A 21,577-nucleotide genomic window follows, 5' to 3' on the forward strand; every position below is an offset into this window, starting at 1 on the left:
TTAATAAACTACATATTCTCAGCCCATTAATCAACCCAATACATGGCCCAAATCACTTCTAAAACTTCCTGAATTATATTTTTCTTTCATTTTTGTTATACTTTTATAAATGTACATGAATGTTTAAAACTGAACATTCTTTGACTTCCTACTGTCATTGCTGACACTATTACTGCCACTGTAAGTACTATTGTTGCTCACTTTTATGTGGATAAGCATGTATGTGAAGCCTATGTGTTTATTGGGATTAATTATGTCATTATGTTGATGTATAATGCGATTTGTAAGGCATCAATTCTATGGAACACACATTTGAAATTCATGTAACAAAGATGAAACTCATATATCATGTATATGTTTGAACTCATATTTTTATATGTATGAAATGTATGGTATTATATTTAATGTATGCATTGTAATTAAAGTATGTTTTGTAGAGATTATTTACTTATGTTTGCATTGATATTAATGAATTAAATACATTTCTAAGCTATAAATCTTTAGTCAGTGTATCTTATTTCATTTGCGGAAATTGCAAATTTTTCATTTTTTCAAACTGGTATGAAAATAAGAGAAGTAACTTTTAATAGAGAACCAGACCAAGCTAAAAGTGAAATTGACAAATGGGGAAATACATAAGCGATATTATACAACAATGTAAGTTTTACGCATATTCACTGCTTGCCAGCTGAGTATTTTGCTTTAGAATAACGCAAATTAAAATGAATGATTTCTACAATAGGCTTTATCACGCTTCTTAGTGGCCTGAATTATGTGACGTCATGTTGTGTCTGGATGGTTGTGATTCCATAGTTGTGTACATAAAAAAGGATTACTTTTTGATTTCCAGGATTTTTTTTTTATTGACAATTATTCAGTTTGCAGATGGATGGAAACCTTGAACTCTTTGCAAGGTATTTTTTTTTGTGATTTCTTTGTTTGGCTCTTATTGGGCCTGAATTAGAAAAAAAAAATTGTTACACATAGTCTGAATGCAGATTGAATTGGAGAGCTGCGCTAAATAAGCAGGAAATAAAATATGCCTAAAACTGTAGATTTCATCAATTCCATCTTGCAGGAAAAGAAATTTAAGATATCTCTATGTGATAGAAATTAAAAAAAAACAGAAAAATCACCCAGTTATTCTGTGTACAGACCAATGGAATCACAACGCTTCTAACAAAACATGATGTCATGATCTTGAGCCCAGTGAAAAAACCTATTTTCTAAGCACGATAATTGGAGCTATTCTTAACGAAAATACTCAGCTGGTAAGTGGTGAAAATGCATAAAGCTTGCATTGCTCATTAAGTACATGTAGTTAATAAACTTTCGATTGGTATATGATTTGTCAATTTCACTTTTGTGACTGGTCTGGATCTTTGAATATAATTGCCTCAAAAGGGAAAAGATGTAAACATCAAGATGTCGAGATAGACATTGATATTAAATGAGAGATCTTTCTTTTGATGAAAGTTTATTCTTATCACCTCAATATGTACATACAGTGTAGTACTTGTGCTTGGAGCATTTGTATATAATGAAGTAACCCAGCTACCTTTTTTTCATGCTACTATTTTATTTCTAATCAATGGTGTATCTAGGGATGATATGTCAGCCAGCTACCAAAGGCTCAACTTTCAAGGGCACACTTTAATCTGGGTCTCAACTCGTGAACATTGTCATCAACAACAAATACAAAATTTGTATCACAAATTGCCGTCTTCCTTTCAAATACCACATATCAGCTTTGAATAGTGTATTTATTCATTTATGCATGTTCACAATGTCATAATATGAATACAATGAATGTAATTTTGCCAACATAACTCTTATTTAACAGGATCGTGGTGATCAGGCAGAAGTTTGAAGACGTACCTTTGTACCCCCTGCCCCCCTTGCTCTCTTTCTCTCTCAGACACACACACACACATCTATACAGTCACATACTTGCCCCTCCCCTAGGTATCCCTCTTATTGTTTTTTCTTTCTCCATCTTTCTCTCCCCCTCGTGACACTCTTCTTCCTTACTAAATCTCCCTTTCCTCTCTCCACAGACTCTATTCTTCCTCCCCCATTCACATGCTTCTTCCTCCCTTATTATGGGGGTGTTTCATCAATATTGTCTCATATTTTCCCCCTCTCCTAACACAAGCATACACACACTGTTCTCTTCTCTCTCCCAAGGCATACTTTATCTCTCCATTTCTCTCTCTCACACACACACCCACCCACCCCACTCTTTATACCCTCCACTCGGTCTCCCTATCTCTTTCCCCTCTCCACTCCCCTCCCCTCTCTCTTTCTTCCTCTTCCATAACCTTTCATCTTAATGTTCCCTTCTATCACACTCAATCCCTCACAACTGGACCCGCAACGAGCCAGCAACGTCAACATCTAAAATGCATATTTTTTTCACAATATTTTCCAGATGTAATGTATAAGCAATAAAAGAGAACAATGGAAGATTTGAAGTTCAGTTGTGTTGACATTTACACTAGTCATAGCACTGAACTATCAATGATATGATTGGTTAATATCATTTTTATTAACCATCAGGTGTAGATATCAAAGGTAGACAGTCTGATATATCAATATCAAAACCATCACTGAACTTCAAATCACCCCTTGAACTTGCAACAAACATGCACTAAAAATAAGGTTTGACTTCAATATTGGGAGAACTGGGAAGATATCGTATCATGAACACTGCCAACTCACACACAATCCCTATCCCACTTCTGGGGTGAAAGCACTTACACGACACCTGACAAAAACACTCAAAACATTCTAGTTCACAATTATATGAAGTTTATTTGAACCAGAATTCTTCATAAAAAATATTTTTTCATGATAGAGCAGCCAAACTCCACTGAAGGCCATTACACATTTAGACATCCAAGTAAAACCACTCAAAAGACAAAACCATGAATTGAGCACAAATTGCATTCAACAGGTGTACAAAAATACAATTCACAACTGCTTTCCTGCATATAAAGGTGCATACAGGTATCCCACACGTTTCTGTCTGTATACTGTATAAGAATAAATTATTCAAGCAACTGAATATTAGCCAGCGCTTCAGATCTGTCTAGAATAAATGCTCTGAGATAGTAAACTTTAAAACTAGTAGCTTATTTTTTCAAAACAAAATTCTTTACTTACATTAGATTGAGTAAATGACATAATGAAATAATGAGTGCATATCTGTGAATCTGTTCACTTTTTCCAATTCAAATTTTGAAAATATCTCTACATCAAACTGACAATGACAAATGGAATACCGATTACATAAGATTTAAATAAATATAAAATCCTCTATTCAATCTGAAAGTAGCATCTTCAATTAAAAGGTCAAGCTTGCCCAAATAAAAAGTTGATTTCAATCAAGAAAAAAACATAAGCATAACACTAAACATTTCATCAATATTGAGGTTGTATATTTTAGGTGCATGGCTGGGTTTAGGCATTAGCATTAAATGGCTGGAGAGCAAGACTAGCACTACAGATGAATACCATTTTTACCACGAAGTATGGTCTCAAGACTAGTATACAAAAGGTTCAAGGCTAAAACACCATGTATACATGCCTATCCCTTTTTCTTTGATTGTTGGTGACATTTGCACTTATTTCGGCTATGAAAACTCTCCCGTATGAACAGGGTCTTTTTAGTCAATGAAGTGATATGCTGAAAGTGCCACACACTCACTTTCTCTTTTTGCATTTTATTCATGGAATATCAACTATTCACATTTTTGTTTGAGGCCCCATGAGCAATTTAAAATCATATTTATCATAATCTGGTGTGGTTTGGTGGATGTCTTCTTTATCATACAAAGACTGAAAATATCTTCACATCAATCTATAAATTCAAATTTGTTTATTCGATATGATAAAATAAGAATGAAAAGAGTCAGAGTGGGTGACATCATCAGCTTCCTCATATTCATCAGGATGTGTATTCAACTGTTTTGTGAAAATAAGGGAAACTATAATAACTTTCTTTTTATTCAATGTCAGCATTATGCTGGTATGATTTTCACATTAGACAAGCTTAAGAGCTTCAAATCAATTTTTTTCTTTATAACTTGGCCTTTGAATTCTAGCCCGGTCAATACTCATAAGTAGTCCACATAATAAGTGAGAGAAGCTAGAATCATAACACAACTTTCTTGAATAAGAGGAAACTTCATAGACATGTAACTTGAGTACACAGCAATTGTTTGTTTAACATACTCCTTATAACAATATGTCAATAGTTTGTGCAACTCTACTGGCCACAAAGAGACATTGTTAGCGGTAACAGAGGCCTCTGTTTTAACCGGTAATGTCCAAGTGATGCCCATACATTTGATCTTCAGAACAGTTTCTTCATCAAACATTAGATTTCTGCTCATGAAAGCCTGTCACATAATGCTGTCTTAATAATATTGTTTGACTTCATTAATTCATTATTCACTTAGTTTATAGTCGTATCTAGAGTCTGACTGACAATGCTTTCCAACATGTGCATTCCATTCATGGAATTAAAAGAAAATGTACTTGTGTCTATTTGATGAAGATTGTTAGATGCTGACAGACAGCGATGTGTGACAGTGCCTTTCATTACATGGTGATTTCTGGAAGAAAATGACTCTTCTAAAAAAAAACAAGGAAGATGTAGCTATGGAATTCTTAAAGTCGGTAGCTAAAAGCATCAGAGCTCATGATAGACTTGCCTAATTAATACAAAGTAAGATATCACATTGATTCATTTCCATGGCAAACTGGTTCTTTATCATTTCAAAGAGCCAACAGTATGTTCTATCAATGATACAATAATTGCTCACAGCATAGGTTGAGCCCACTGATTAATGTCTGGGGGCATGGATTTCTTGTTTGTAAACATCTTGCTGTAAGAAAAGGCAATGACATCAACAATCTGGTAAACTATTGAACAAAATATGAAATACATTTACACACATGTCTGTATATAATTTATTATACAATGGTTGCTAGTGGCATAGTAAACATACTGATTGATGTCCAAGTGCATGGATTTCTTGTTTGTAAACAGCTGTCTGGCTGCAACAAAGACTATGACATCATCAATCTGGTATTTATTGACAAGATATCATGAAATATAAATGAAAACACAAAAGTATGTATGCCACTAGACCTTGCTTTCATTCAATTTTTGGTGTACTTCCCATATGTACCACATAATAATGGATTGATAGTATATAGATTTGAGGGATGATCTTAGTGAAATCTTACTATGTAAAGATTACACATGACTACACAATGGAGAACAAACATCACATTACAGATCTCTACAGGTACATACGTGGGTGCACATAATTGTCTTACATGTATATATTTGTTTTATAACCATCTTAATAAGAAAAGCACATGAAGTACAAATACATTCAGTACAGGTATGCACTATGAAATGTACTAAAATAGTATGTCAGAGATAATGATCGACATTTTTTTTTGGGGGGGGGGAGTAACATGTACAGTGAAATTGCAAAGCCAAATCATTACACATTTAACATATTTAGTGCCTGTGATATTATATGCAGAAGAGTATCGATCTCGCAAGCTACTGTGCTTTGAAAGATGTGAAAAAACAAAGTGCACTTTTGAAACTTTAATAATGCACAATATAGAATACACTTACAGATCATGTGTAACAAAAAGCACAATGTTGGGGAGTAGTATTAAATCTGCACAAATTTACCGAATAGTTTACATCTAAGTTAAATTAACTTGAAAAGTCTAAGGCTTACAGTATTCATCTGATTGTCAACGTTCTAGACCCCAAAAGTGAAGTGTAAACACTTATAAGAATATGTGTATTACTTTCAACAGTATTAAGCATTGCTTCATTTACTTCTGGAATTTTCTTATAATTCAATTTTTGCCTACACGCCTGATCTCCCCATATTTAAAGGGGAATGAAACCTTTGGAACAAGTAGGCTTATGTCGAAACAGAAAAATCACAGAATAAGAACAAAGAAAGTTTGAGAAAAATCGGACAAATAATGAGAAAGTTATGAGCATTTGAATATTGCAATCACTAATGCTATGGGGATCCTCCCATTGGCAATGCGACAAGGATGTGTGATGTCACATGTGAACAACTTTCCCTTTGATGGACTATAAAATACCCCCAAAATGTCTCTTTGCTTTTTCTTACGGTGATACAAACTCTTTATCCATGATGTATTCTTTAAAAATCTGTATTACATGCCCTCCTATAGATAGAACACATAACCTACTGATAGATGTGATAAAAGAGGCAGCTTAAGTGAAATATATGATAAATTAATGGGGAGAGTTGTTCACAAGTGACATCACACATCTTTGTTGCATTGCCAACGTGAGGATCTCCATAGCATTAGTGATCGCAATATTCAAATGCTCATAACTTCCTCATTATTTGTCTGATTTTTCTCAAAATTTCATTGATCTGTTTCTTTGATTTTTCTGTTTTCGCACAAGCTATCTTGTTCCAAAGTTAATGGGAGAGATGGCATCAAATGAAATGGAAATACTTTGGAGAACAAAGTGAACTACATGACATACCTTACGCACATCATAATGTATAAGTAACCAACATGACTATGACATTACAATTGACACATTCAATTCAAAATGGCAAAACTGATACACTTCTCTATTCTCGTAAAGAAAGGCTGTACATAATTATGTATGCCACTAGTACAAGTAAACAATACCAACTAGAAAAGTTTATCACTGTACATGTATCTAAGAGGAGGGAGCAAATTCTGGCAAATTGTCTAATTCATGATTTTAAGAAAAGGAGAAAAGTGTTATATCCTAGAATTATATCTTACTGCAGAGTCGTGGTGTAGTGGTTATGACTCTCGTCTTTCAATCTGAGGGACGTGGGTTCGATTCCCAGCCATGGTCTGTTTTCCTTCAGCAAGAAATTTACCCACATTGTGCTGCACTCAACCCACATGTAGGTGAATGGGTGCCCGGGATGAAGAAATAGCTCGGACGCCAGAGCGCCTGCAAGCAGCGCGGCTATAGCCGGGGTAATAGCAGCGCTTTGTATCCTCGGGCAAAAAAGTGCTTTAAAAATCCAGCTATCATTATTATTAATTATAGGTGTGTATGTATACTTACAGGTATTATTTGTACTCTTTACTTGGAAATTCATTTTTAACTCACGGAGAGTACAATTTATCAAGCACAAAAGACATTCAAATAGCTGAAATGCATAAAAGATTTGACAGTCCCACATTTTTCTTGATAATTGTGGTAATTTGAATTACAATATAGTATTCATACATGTTTAATGTGGGTGCGGGGATAACACATTTTTTTTCTTATCAGTGCAAGTGTAATAAAGATGTTCACACAGATGATCTTGAAACTTTCTGAATAACAAAATAAATTACATTCCTTAATTTCACAGTTTAAATTTATATATAATATATAACATATATATGTATTTCTGTACAGAATGGCAGTCAACTTATGTACATAAATCCATGCTGTTATGGCATAACTTTATCAATATTTTACACAATCAGTCATGCAAGATGAAACCCAGAGACTGCTGTAAATTCTCATTGCAACATAACTGATACAGAAGCAACCACATTCCTCAAGGAAATACATTAAAATAATATATATCTTATTCCAAATTTTAGTTGCATGCTCCCTACTATATTTTATACAAGTTGGAACAAATAATACCAAAATCCATGGGCACTAAATAATGATTCTTTAGAAGATCCAAGCATTTGCTTGATCATATAAAATAACCTCACACATCTGTAGATGGAGGTTAAAAAAAAGATCAGGTCATTAGTCTTCAATGAGAATAATCAGTTCTTTTCCATGACATACCTCTTGGAAGATCTAGAAGTTAATCTAGCCATTCTAGAAAGACACCTGATCATTCCCGTGAGGCAACATTGACGATCATAATGTTCATATTGATTCTTTTTCAATTTTTAAAAAGTCCAGTAAGGCTTTTAAAGTTCAGAGTTTATTCATTCCAGAACGGCATGCACTCTGCACTCCAGGTCCTGCCCAGGTACTGGCATACCTCGCTAGTCATTGTGTCCAGGTCGTATTCATCATCTTCAAAGACTACTTCTTCTCTGACAAAGAACTCTGTCAGCCTCTCACCGCAGAGCCTTGCTACCTTCACCAGACACGAACAGGAAACCTCACACTCACCAAGACCAAGGGAATGAAGCTCCTTACATTTACGAGCGATTGTAACGATTGGTTCGTCAAGAGGTTGATTACCATTAGCACAGATCACCAGCTCTTGAAGCTTGGGGCAGTTCTCTCCCATGCGAATCAGGACATCTCTGGACACAGAACGCCCAAAGTAGACATGCGTGGCGGGTGTCACATAGGTGAAGAAGGGTGTGAAATCTGTGTCTCGAAGCACATAGAAGCACATTGAGACAATGGTGCTTGGAGAATGGCTGGCGAGGGCGTCCCAGCTCTGTTTCTTGATGACATGATGCTGCATTGGTGTGTCATTGTTCTCACAGATGACATTAACACATAGGTGCTTCAACTTGACGTGTTCTTCCCTTGATAGAGCCAGTAGTAAGCTGTCACTCACATGGACGTAGTTTATATTGAGCTCATGCAGCTGTCTACATGTGTCTGCAACATGGAGCATGCCTGAAACAAAACAAAACACATAACATCTCAAAGAATTACTTCTTTTCCAATGGATTACATGGACATCAAAATAGAACACTGTTTATCATTCAATCTCCTTGTATTTTAATGTTGATATTTCAAGACACTTAATATACAATCTGAATGAACCAATCATACATTGCTTGACAAATAGTGCCATGATTCTTTTTCATATCCAGTCATTACAAAAATTTTATGGAAAGAAATAAAGAGGGATTGATATCTCTTCTTTAAAATCCAATCTACAATATAATCAGTGCAAAGAAAAATATTGGCCTGGTGGTAGTTTTTGTGAAATGTGAGTCCCTCCTCACTTTTTATAAGAAATTTAATCTGACTCTGATACCATGAATTTCCATTCTTTGTTTCTTTCATAATCTTAAATTCAGGTAGAAAAATAGGTGAAGATTCAAATGAGAGAAAAGGAATTTAAAGATTAATAAGAAAGATATAATGGTTGTTTTTTTTCATTAAAATGGTCAGATGTCTATAAAAGAGATATCAGGATTGGATGTGATTCTAACCTTTGGAGGAGACGAGTGGACAGCTTGCTATCTTAAGGAGCATAAGAGAGTCTTTGTTTGAGACAGCCATATTCTCAAGCCATGGATCATCAACAGGTGTCTCGTCCAAGGCCAGAGATGACAAGGTGGGTGAGTTGACCAGTACAACGGTCAATGGAGTTAGAAGCTTGACCGGATTGACCAAGTGAAAGCTAGGTCTGGCCGTTAACATCAATTCTAGGGTCTTGAGAGAACAGTTGACCAGCCGAGATAAGATATCACATGCTGCTTCCGCTGACGCCTATGTAGGGAAAGAAGAGAGGAGTTGCAAAAGATGAAAATGATGACTAACAGTCACAGTGTGTAAAACTTTCATTTGAAATGTTTTTGATAGCATACATATAAAACACACATTGCAATGTAGTTTATTAGTAATAGTTTTCTATAAACAAGTGGAACGCCTCTGGCAGTCTCGCCTGCATTACGCGATTTAATATAGCAGCAGTGCTAACTTTGAAAACTACTATAAAATAATCATTCACAAAAACTCCATTCATATAATGACATAATACTACGTTCATTGACCATAAATGACATTTGAACGGTGACTTAAGACTTGTCAACTACATCCATGTCCACATTTCATTCACTCTATCTATAAACTTTCAAAGTTATGATGGCAATTCAACAATTACCCCAACATGGCCTAAGTTTATTGACCTTAACTGACCTTTGACCTTGGTTTTGTGACCTGAAACTCACAGGGGATGTTCAGTGATACTTGATTACTCTTATATCCCAAGTTTTATGAACTAGATCCATAAACTTTCAGAGTTAGGATGGTAATTTAACAAATACCCCCAACACGGCCAAAGTTCATTGACCTTAAATGACCATTGACCATGGTCATGTGACCTGAAACTCGCACATGATGTTTGCTAATACTTGATTAACCTTATGTCCAAGTTTCATGAACTAGATCAATAAATTTTCAAAGTTATGATAGTAATTCAACAAATACCCCCAACTTGACCAAAGTTCATTGACCCTAAATGACCTTTGACCTTGGTCACGTGACCTGAAACTCGAGCAGGATGTTCACTAATACTTGATTAACCTTATGCCTAAGTTACATGAACTAGGTCCATATACTTTCTAAGTTATGATGTCATTTCAAAAACTTAACCTTCGGTTAAGATTTTGAAAATAATTCTCCCAACATGGTCAAAGTTCATTGACCCTAAATGACCTTTGACCTTGGTCATGTGACCTGAAACTCAGGCAGGATGTTCAGTAATACTTGATTAACCTTATGTCCAAGTTTCATGAACTAGGTCCATATACTTTTGAAGTTATGATGTCATTTCAAAATCTTAACCTTAGGTTAAGATTTGATGTTGACGCCGCCGTCGCCGTCGGAAAAGCCGCGCCTATAGTCTCGCTCTGCTATGCAGGCGAGACAAAAACAAGGCAAAAGCGATTTTGTGTCTCGCCCACTTATGAAAATAATCAGAAATATCGTGATTTGCGAGGGCACGCAACAGAATTGTATCGAAACTTCATTGTGAAATGACTGGAATGGAATAACACTTGTCATAAAAGTCTTGCAAGTAAACTTTAATGTTGACCTGAAAATTACCTTTGACCTTACCATGTGACCTCTGACTGCAGCATAACATGCAGGTAGCCTAAGTACATCTACTATCCAAGTTTGGTTGAAAAGTGACTTATGGTTGCGGAGTTAGGTGTCATAAGAGAGTCTTGCATGTAAACTTTAACGTTGACCTGAAAATGACCTTTTACCTTACCATGTGACCTCCGACTGCAGCCTAACATGCAGGTCCCCCAAGTCCATCTTCCATCCAAGTTTGGTTGAAAAGTGACTGACGGTTGCGGAGTTAGGTGTCATAAGAGAGTCTTGCATGTAAACTTTAACGTTGACCTGAAAATGACCTTTGACCTTACCATGTGACCTCCGACTGCAGCATAACATGCAGGTCCCCCCAGTCCATCTTCCATCCAAGTTTGGCTGAAAAGTGACTTTAATACGGTTGCGGAGTTAGGTGTCATAAGAGTCTTGCATGTAAACGTTAACGTTGACCTGAAAATGACCTTTGACCTTATCATGTGACCTCTGACTGCAGCATAACATGCAGGTCCCCCAAGTCCATCTACCATCCAAGTTTGGTTGAAAAGTGACTTACGGTTGTAGAGTTATGTGTCATAAGTTTTGTGACACACGGACGACGGACGGATGACAGACGACGGACGGACGACATTTGGATCCCTAAGTCTCGCCTTCACCTCTGGTGGGCGAGACAAAAAACATATTTTATGATACTAACTGAAATGCGCATTTCAAGTATGTTGGTGGGTGTTCTTGACAGTGTAATAATGGTTGCTGACAAAGCTCAAATACATGCTAAACTCAGAAAGACGATACTCATCAGGCTCAATACCAGATGATGTCACACCTTTGCCAATGATCTTAACTTCATGCCAGAAGTTGTGACAATAAAGAGAAATTAGAATAAATCTCTTTGTACAGAATGTGACGTCTGAAATCACTTCAATAAACCAAATGAGTCAATTCTATATTTGAAATTGTCTATTATGAAGTGTGAGAATTAAGAATGAAAGGCTGCTTGCGGGATTCCCCCATAAAATATGCAGCTCTGACTTTTCACAAGGTACCTAACAGACACCATATTCACAGTTTCAATCCAAACATCAGCCTCATTTCAAGTGGAACGTTGTGGGGGTGTTGGTCTTGCTATAACACAAATACTTTTTTTAATGACCCAATGTACGTCTAGAGCAAGCTGCATTCTGAAAACAAACTAATCAGAATTTTCACTTGAATAGAAAAATTTTCCTTGAAAAAAGAAACACTAAATCCATGCTGGTCATATCTTAAATGCTAAACCTAAAACCTACAAGATAACCACAAGTAAAACTGAGGTTTAACTCTTGTCCTGTGAATTGTACTATTAGGCACATTAAACATCAGTCTGAACAACTTTCAGCAGGCATCCCACTCGGCCTCTTTTCAATATCATTTTATACTAATCTCATTTCAACATAGACAGCACATTGGGGAATGTAGAAAAACTGTTGGGAAAGCAGCTTTAAAAGACGCTGGGTGGGATCCCTGCTAAAAGCATTTTTCCCTTAATAATCCTACCGTTTTAACATAGACAGCACATTGGGGAATGTAGAAAAACTGTTGGGAAAGCAGCTTTAAAAGACGCTGGGTGGGATCCCTGCTAAAAGCATTTTTCCCTTAATAATCCTACCGTTTTAACATAGACAGCACATTGGGGAATGTAGAAAAACTGTTGGGAAAGCAGCTTTAAAAGACGCTGGGTGGGATCCCTGCTAAAAGCATTTTTCCCTTAATAATCCTACCGTTTTAACATAGACAGCACATTGGGGAATGTAGAAAAACTGTTGGGAAAGCAGCTTTAAAAGACGCTGGGTGGGATCCCTGCTAAAAGCATTTTTCCCTTAATAATCCTACCGTTTTAACATAGACAGCACATTGGGGAATGTAGAAAAACTGTTGGGAAAGCAGCTTTAAAAGACGCTGGGTGGGATCCCTGCTAAAAGCATTTTTCCCTTAATAATCCTACCGTTTTAACATAGACAGCACATTGGGGAATGCAGAAAAACTGTTGGGAAAGCAGCTTTAAAAGACGCTGGGTGGGATCCCTGCTAAAAGCATTTTTTCCTTAATAATCCTACCATTTTAAAGGAGAATGAAACCCTTGAAACCAGCTGAATCCATATCAAAGAGAAAAATCAAAGAAACATATTGTTGAAAGTTTGAGGAAGATTGAATGAATAATAAGAAAGTTATGAGCATTTGAAAATTAAGATCACTAATGCCATGTAGATCCTCCCATTGGCAATGCAACCAAGATCTGTGATGTCACACACGTACAACTCCCTCATTACTTTAGTACTTATTTCACTTATATTCTCACTTTTATAGAGTCTATCACAAGGTGAGGTGTTCTCTTTATGAGAGGACAAGTACAGAGGTTTCACAACATTATATCAATGATGAATCGTTTGTCATATGATTAGAATGAGCAAAAAGAGATGTTTTGGGGTACATTTTCAGTGTCCAAAAGGGGAGAGTTGTCCAGTTTTGGACACTGAAAATATACCCCAAAACATCTCTTTTTGCTCATTCTAATCATATGATAAACGATTCATCAATGATATAATGTTGTGAAACCTCTGTACTTGTCCTCTCATAAAGAGAACACCTCACCTTGTGATAGACTCTATAAAAGTGAGAATATAAGTTAAATAAGTACTAAAGTAATGAGGGAGTTGTACGTGTGTGACATCACAGATCTTGGTCGCATTGCCAATGGGAGGATCTACATGGCATTAGTGATCTCAATATTCAAATGCTCATAACTTTCTTAGTATTCATTCAATCTTCCTCAAACTTTCAACAATATGTTTCTTTGATTTTTCTCTTTTATATGGATTCAGCTGGTTTCAAGGGTTTCATTCTCCTTTAACATAGACAGCACATTGGGGAATGCAGAAAAGCTAGTACAGTAAAGGACACTGAGCTGGATCCCTGCTAATAGACAACAATGCATAGAACTTTGTTAGAGTGCTTTAACTGACCTGATGGCTATCTACTTTAATGGTGACATATTTCAGGTGCTTAGTATACTGTTGGATGACCTGCTTCACCAATCTGGGTGGAGTAGACTTGATGTAAGATGTTGACTCTTGCGTAAACTCAAACTCAAATTTATGCCAGAGTTCCGGTAGCTTGTAGATGTCATGCCAGTGTTTGCAGACGCTGGAAGCCCTCGCTCGGTCTAAGAACGACAGGTTCTTGTAGATCTTGATCAGCACCACATCGGGGATGTTGCTCCAATTTAATTGACCTGAAAATTGAGTGCAATAAAATAACATTAACAGCACTTTACAGCACCGTATATATTTGAATATTGATATCATTTGAGTAGGGTTTTATTTCGGTGACACAACATTTGCTCCTGCGAAAATTGCTCCGGGCTTTGATTTTGTCTAAGATGTCGGGTTAGGGTTGCAATAGGGTTTAGGGTAGGGTATAGTATTAAACTCAGGGTTGAAGTTGGTCATTTGATTAGTGTGTGGAATTTAGAACTGAGCAATTGTCGCTGGAACAAATGTCATGGAACCTTCATTTTTCATCTTATAATAGTTAGATTCAGCACCATAATACCTTTCCTTCTCAACAATATTTTTGTTTTTTAATTCATCATCATGATTTGTTTTTAAACTGGATTGTTTTTTCCATCAATACAACATTAAAGTGACTTTTAGTTTTATACTGAATAATTGTATTGCATTAATTGCAGGCATCTGAAACCTCAATGATCTGAACAAAAAAAGAATTCTCCATTCAAATCTTTGTTAATAATGAAATGTTTTAATCTATAAAGATTGGATATCAACTTGAGCTGATGGAAATAAAAAATGATAATCTGATTCAACATCCACCATCCATAAGATACCACTTGCGTGTAACATCAAAATAAGAACAGCTTCATGACACACTATGGCATACCAAAAGTACAGGTACTTGCCTAAAAACTAGGATAAAACCACAGAAAGTAGATTCTGACTCAAATGCATAGTTTTTAATCATTAATTTCCCTTTCCCCACTATCCAAATGTGATTTGTATTCTGAAAAAGACAAGATAATTAGCACTTCTTAAGAAGTATACTCGATCAGACATTAGCAGCCTAATATTGCATTAAAAAGAGGATTTGGTGATAGCAAATTAGTGCTGATTAAATTAATTCAATGTATGCATCCCTAAACACAATATGGGCATGAAAGTGAGATTTAAAAACCACTGAATCATTAATAGGAGAGTCTCGCAGAGGGAGAGAGAGGAAGTGGTTGAGGAAGGAAGATATGGCATGATGTTGGTGGGGGGGGGGGGTATGGGGACATGGGTAGTGTTCCCTACAGTTGGTATAGACACAAAAACCATATTCCCGGACATTGAACAAACAATGTCAAGGGTTTTTTTAAGTTGCAACATCAATTTTACACTCCATTTTTGGAAGCCATCTTGGATATTTTAACATACCGAACCACTGACCGTCCTTGTCCCAATGTAATATTTGACCATTGAAACCATAGTCAATAGTCATATCTCCCACGTGGATATGAAATGAGCTATGACCATTTCAAGTATCAACATTCATGTTAAACTCATTTTTTGAAGCCATCTTGGATTTTTGGACACACCTGACCACTAACTGTCCTTGTAACTTATCCCAATGTACTTCTTCACCCTCAAACCATTTTATAGAAACCAAATTAAAACCACTTAAATAAGTAATATATGAATTGTGGATTGTTAGCCTACTGCAGCCCTTTTGGGCGCCATCTTGGATTTTCCAGGTATACTTTAGCCTGTATCAACAAATTATTCTCCCCCTAGACCATGGAATATGAACCGATATTGGATTCTAGGGTGGATAATGAGTGAGTTGTATCCATTTTCAGTGAATGGCAGCCATCTTGAAAATAACTTCTTTCCCGCAACCGGATTTTTGTAGATTTTTAGTATGTTATTCCTGAGGTCAAATAGCATCAAAAATTGATGAAAAATCATTTGTTGCAATTTGTTCCGGGTAAGGGTATTTTTGATTGTATATTGTTTTGGGGTTTTTTCACCTTTTTTACAGTGTCTTTACCAATCGATGATGACAAAAATTAATCCAAACTTCTCTGACAGATAATCTCTTTTGTTTTCTTTTCAAATTGCACTTTTAATGTGACTGATAAGTAGTGAAAGTTTATTACCCTCTCAAAATATATATTTTTACTTTATGCAAAGCATTGTGAAACTGGATTGGACTTCTCTTTGTTAGTTGATTGTTGTGGGGTTTTTCTTATAATCTGAACGGTTCTTACAAAAAGTCTGATTTTGATTTAAACAAAAAGGTCGACATAATATATGGCAAACATACATGTATTGAGTTACCAATTTGTGTATTTTTGGCAGACATTTCCTGATTCTATCATCAGCACTAATTTTGTAATGCCCTGATATGCTGATTGCCGACCAGGGCTCCGTAACACAAAGTTTTGAGATGAATTGCAAATATGAAAGAACTGCATTTTTCGGTTCCCAGTCAGTACTTTAAACAGAGTGCGCATGCAACAATGATCGTGATTGGTCATTGGTATTTAGCGATTGATTGCAAACCTTTGTGTTACGGAACCCACGTGATTTTTAACAGAGAAACCAAATTATGTTTTAAAACTACAAAATTCATGTATGCACCATGATTCATGATTAAAAATGCACATATTTTCACCTTCTCTGTATACAAAAATATACATCATTGGCCATAGATTTATGAATTAGCTAGAAATTAAACAGAATGACAATTTGTTTTGATTAAAATATCAATAAAAATGTATGTATGATGATAATGATGAGAAATTCAGGGGCTTATTTCATATAACTAACTATTGTGGTTATTCAAAGTACATACCATAGTAAAAGGAACCAGCATTTCCATGGTAGTTACCAAAATACCAAAGATAATATCACCCGGGGGGGGGGGGGCATTCACATATATTGGTGGTACGGGGACGTGCTGCTTTGGTGACCCCCTTTTTCAGTTCTTTAGATACTCCGAATGACAAAAGTTCTATTCAGAAGCTGCCCCGCCCCGCTCGCAAGACCCCCGTTACGAAACATCTCGGTTCCCTAGCCCTGTCAAAATTGTCCAGCGCGAGCACGGCATGTGAGAGCTGCACGCACGGCTTCACAACTCCCTCCGCTAGCAGCTCCATGCAACGCTAGCGCCCCATTAGTCTGCTGTGCAAACCCTTCACTCGAGTAAAGGGTCTGAATTGCAGCCTACTCATGCCTGCAGACTACACCCACATGTACTGTACCGCAATCCCGTTCCATAGACCGTTTTTCACACTGCCGCCCGGTATATATTCAGTTCCCATACCCTGTATTTTACCCTTGTGGTCAGTTCCTTAGACCCCCATTTCAGGGTTCCGTGAGGCACACCCCCATCAAAATATAATTTGAGTCCTCCCCTCCCCCGGGAATATCACTGCATTGGATTGGATAATATCACCACAAGCATTTATAAAATAGACCTATTAAAAATAAGTAAAACTTCTTACAGTGGTTGGCTGAAGATGAAGCCAAATTCTTGTAGATGAGCCCTCTGATACATTGCTTCTTATCAGTAGTGGTTACCCTGGAGAAAGGTGTATAGATGACCTTCTTACTACTGATTGGTGGAGGAGGAGGACCAACGATACAACTCATCGGGTCCTTGGCGGTAGTTACAGCTTTCATGAAAGGACTGCTGTAAGCCATGCCTCGATACTACACTACTACAGTGCTGAAATGAAGCAAAGAAGAAGGAAAAAATAATAATTACAGCGAGTGATGCAACAAGTCTCTTCTCTTGAAGGGAAGCACAATTAATGAATGTTAAAGGGGAAGTTCACCCTGACAAAAAGTTTGTTGTAAAAATAGCAGAAAAAAATAATAAAAATACTAATGAAGGTTTGAGGAAATTATGTCAAACATTATGAAAGTTATTAAAATTTTAATTTTTTCATCTGTGACACCACGTAATATGAGCAGCTGCCCCATACATGTACATGTATGTAATGTAATAAACAAAATACACAAATTTCATTTTTTCAATGGTTCATGATGACTTTTTTTCTTTTTGGAGCGGGTGTGAAATGATTTGTCAATTATATACTGAAGGTACGATAAAAAAACATTTTCAAGAAAATAAAATTTCATTGATTTTTTGCCATACGATATAGGAAAGCTGCTCGCAAATTATTCTTTGATGGATTCTTCTCAAACCTTCACCAATATCCTTTATTTCAGCTATATTCACAATAACATTTTGCCAGGGTTTACTCCTCCTTTAATACAGGGAGTAGCCAAGATAAATCCAACTGCTTTTTGCTACTCCCTCACATTTACATCATCACTAATGTTTTTTTGTTTTTGCTATTTTTGTTATTTTTTTGCATTTGTATAATTCTTGATTTTATTATATTACCTATCTTTCAGACAACAACTGTTTTCAAGTAAAATGGATTAGTGACAATTATGTGATTTACAAAAACTGAAGAATCATGTATGCTTTAATGTGGTAAAGCTTGCACTAAATGTCTGTACTCTGTGGTAAATAAAAGGCAAGGCAACTCCTTATGCTGCAGTCATATTTCCCCTACAGCGACCGTACAAAACAGCCGTTTTATCAATTTTTATTCAAACCCAAAAATTAGTAAATGTTTAAACAGAGCTGTTTTTTACTTGCCGTAGGAGTGTGACTGAGGTATAAAATTTTACTCCTAAACCAGAAAATGGTTGATCTAGAGATTGAGATTGATTGACACTAATGGGGAAAGAGGATACATCTAAAAAAAAGGAAAGACAAAATTCCATCAAATAATTTCAGAAGATGGGATATTCGTATATTCGATGAAAATCCTTTCAGGTACTCAATTTCTGCTGCTGGTCAACGTTACTATCATATGACATGGCAATACTCACAATCACACATTCATTCTGATAATTACTATAGGGGGATGGTATGCCCCACAGGTATCATGAAAGGGAAAGTCCATCCCAACAAATAGTTGACTTGAATAAAAAGAGAAAAATCAAGCAAGCATAAGACTGAACAAAATTAAAATCAGATAGGAAAGTTATGTGATATTTTTAAGTTTCGCTTCTTTTTCACTAAACAATTGTATGCATGCACAACTACATGTAAGTAATATGCAAATTATGAGAGTCAGTGACATCACTCACTATATCTTCTTCTTTTTTTTTTGAAATATGAAATATTTATCTTCCTCCTGATTGTCATGTGACACAATGTTTTATTCCTTCCTGAACATGTGTAATATCCATCATTTTAACATTTTGAGGGTTTTATAATAAAGAGTGTCCTTATTGTCAAATCTTCAAACATTGAAATATTTAATAATTCAAATAATAAAAGCAATAAAAAGATATAGAGAGTGACATTATTGGCTCTCTCTCATTTATCAATGGGTTGTGCATATAACTGTTTTGAAAAAAACAAACGAAACTTGAAAATAACATAAACCTATTTTTTCTGCATCCGATTTTGAAGAAAATTCAAGAATTATGTTTGTTTGATTCTAATTGATTCTTTTTCTGGGTTAGACTGGCTGGACCTTTAAAAGAATTAGATTAGACTTTTTATTTCAAAGTTAAAATTAGGCAAGACCAAGTTCTTTGTGACAGGGAACTTTTGGGTATCCTTTCTTCGAAGAACTATTTTTACTCATTCATGCATGAAACTCATGAAAGAGTAATTATATGAGTTATAGACATACTTGTAAGAGGAGATTCTAAGCTTTACAATGATACATGTAGGTCATTTGTCGATTATATTTATGGTTAAGTTAAGATAAATGAACAATAATTCTCGGTTTTCTTTTTGTCAGACGCACAGTTTTTTTTTTTTTTTTTACCAAAATAGCATTAATTTCAATTTAGAGCTTTTTGTAAGTAAGGTTGGCAACAGATAGGGTTTAAATTCCTCTTTGGCAGAGCTACCCTCTCAGTATACAGGTAAACTACTATTGACATGTGTCATGTTTGTAACTGCACGTTTTTGCGGGGAAAAAATGAAATGAATTAAAATGAGCTGAACACTTGTGACAAAAACATGTAATAACTCCAGCTTCTGATCACATCTAATAGAAGGGAATCAAGTTTCAATAATGAATGCTCAAGATCTTATCATGAACCGCTTCTATTTACAACGCCTACTTGTGATATATTCCTCTATAGAGCTCACTAGCTCCCTAGATTTCTCAGATACATGTATGTACATATAGGTAAATGTAGAGCCAACTGATTACCATAATTTCTGGGCCAGAGGCATTTGCATCCCTACAGTGTACAAATGATTGCTGAACGAGATATATGTATGTAGGCCTCTGTATGTGGAAATTTTATTGTGCAAGTGTCTGAAACATATTTCTTTTTCCTTATTTTTTCACTTTACCAGTAAATACAATTGTGTATGGAAATAGTAAAATAAATCAAGCCTGGGTCAGGATGATTAAGATGCAGATCTTTCCAGTATTCTGACGAAACAATATATAAAACATGATAAAATGACAGATCTTCCAACATCAATGCCGATCAATCGAGACATGTTTTAAAATTATTTTTCGATGCTAATGATTCTAAATAAATTTTTGATACCCTAAGGAATTATCCCTTACAGGCTTACACCCCAAGAAGAAATGATGCATCTTCCACACAGGCCTACAGTGTAGGGGAGGCGGGGTACAAGTTGAGCATAGGGGCAAGTTGAGCCACCACCCCCAGGCCAATAATGAATGAGTCAGACATTGTGGTGGTGTCATGTATTGATGACCCATTACATAACCCTTAACCCCACTACATTGTTTTCAACTTTGAAACAAAAAGTAATTTTTTAGAGGGGAAAATACAAATTTCAGCAAAAAAGTAAAAAAGGGTGTGAAATTGATAAGTGCTTTTTACCCCCACACGTCTTTGAATATAATAAAGAAATAAGAACAATATTGTTAGTCCAGGTATGGATTCTCATTCTTGTCATAGTCTTTTAGATGTTGGATGCGTAAGAAATGTTTGGATGTGAAAATATCGCATTAAGTTCGGACTGGGGTAATTTGAGCCAGCCAACATGGGGCAAGTTGAGCCATAGTAATTCTTTAAATGTATAATACTAACAAGTGGAATGCCTCTGGCGGTCTCACCTGCATCACGCGATTCAATATAGCAGCAGTGCTGACTTTGAAAACTACTATAACTCGCACAAGATGGTCAGTGATACTTGGTTACTCTCATTTCCACGTTTTATGAACTAGACCAATACACTTACAGAGATATGATGGTAATTCAACAAATACCCCCAACGTGGCCAAAGTTCATTCACCCTAAATGACCTTTGACCTTGATCATGTGACCTGAAACTTGCACAGGATGTTCAGTAATACTTGATTACTATCATGTCCAAGTTTCATGAATCAGATCCATAAACTTTCAAAGTTATGATGGTAATTCAACAGATACCCCCAATTCGGCCAAAGTTCATTGACCCTAAATGACCTTTGACCTTGGTCATGTGACGTGAAACTCATGCAGGATGTTCAGTGATACTTGATTAATCTTATGTCCAAGTTTCATGAACTAGGTCCATATATTTTTTAAGTTATGATGACATTTCAAAAACTTAACCTTAGGTTAAGATTTTGATATTGATTCCCCCAACATGGTCTAAGTTCATTGACCCTAAATGACCTTTGACCTTGGTCAT

General features: G+C 35.9%; 1 protein-coding gene across 1 annotated transcript; it reads right to left on the reverse strand.

Annotated features, from left to right (window-relative positions):
* Nucleotides 1-5,479: 5,479 nt before the first annotated feature.
* LOC129260784 (F-box/LRR-repeat protein 21-like) lies at nt 5,480-17,608 on the reverse strand. The gene is made up of 4 exons (XM_054898755.2): nt 17,379-17,608; nt 13,840-14,108; nt 9,211-9,490; nt 5,480-8,665 (listed from the first exon to the last, which is right to left on the reverse strand). The coding sequence occupies exons 1-4, from the start codon at nt 17,575-17,577 to the stop codon at nt 8,010-8,012; spliced, it is 1,404 nt and encodes a 467-aa protein (XP_054754730.1). The 5' UTR covers nt 17,578-17,608; the 3' UTR covers nt 5,480-8,009.
* Nucleotides 17,609-21,577: the final 3,969 nt, after the last annotated feature.

Source organism: Lytechinus pictus, unplaced genomic scaffold (assembly GCF_037042905.1).
Source record: "Lytechinus pictus isolate F3 Inbred unplaced genomic scaffold, Lp3.0 scaffold_19, whole genome shotgun sequence".
Classification (NCBI taxonomy): Eukaryota; Metazoa; Echinodermata; class Echinoidea; order Temnopleuroida; family Toxopneustidae; genus Lytechinus; species Lytechinus pictus.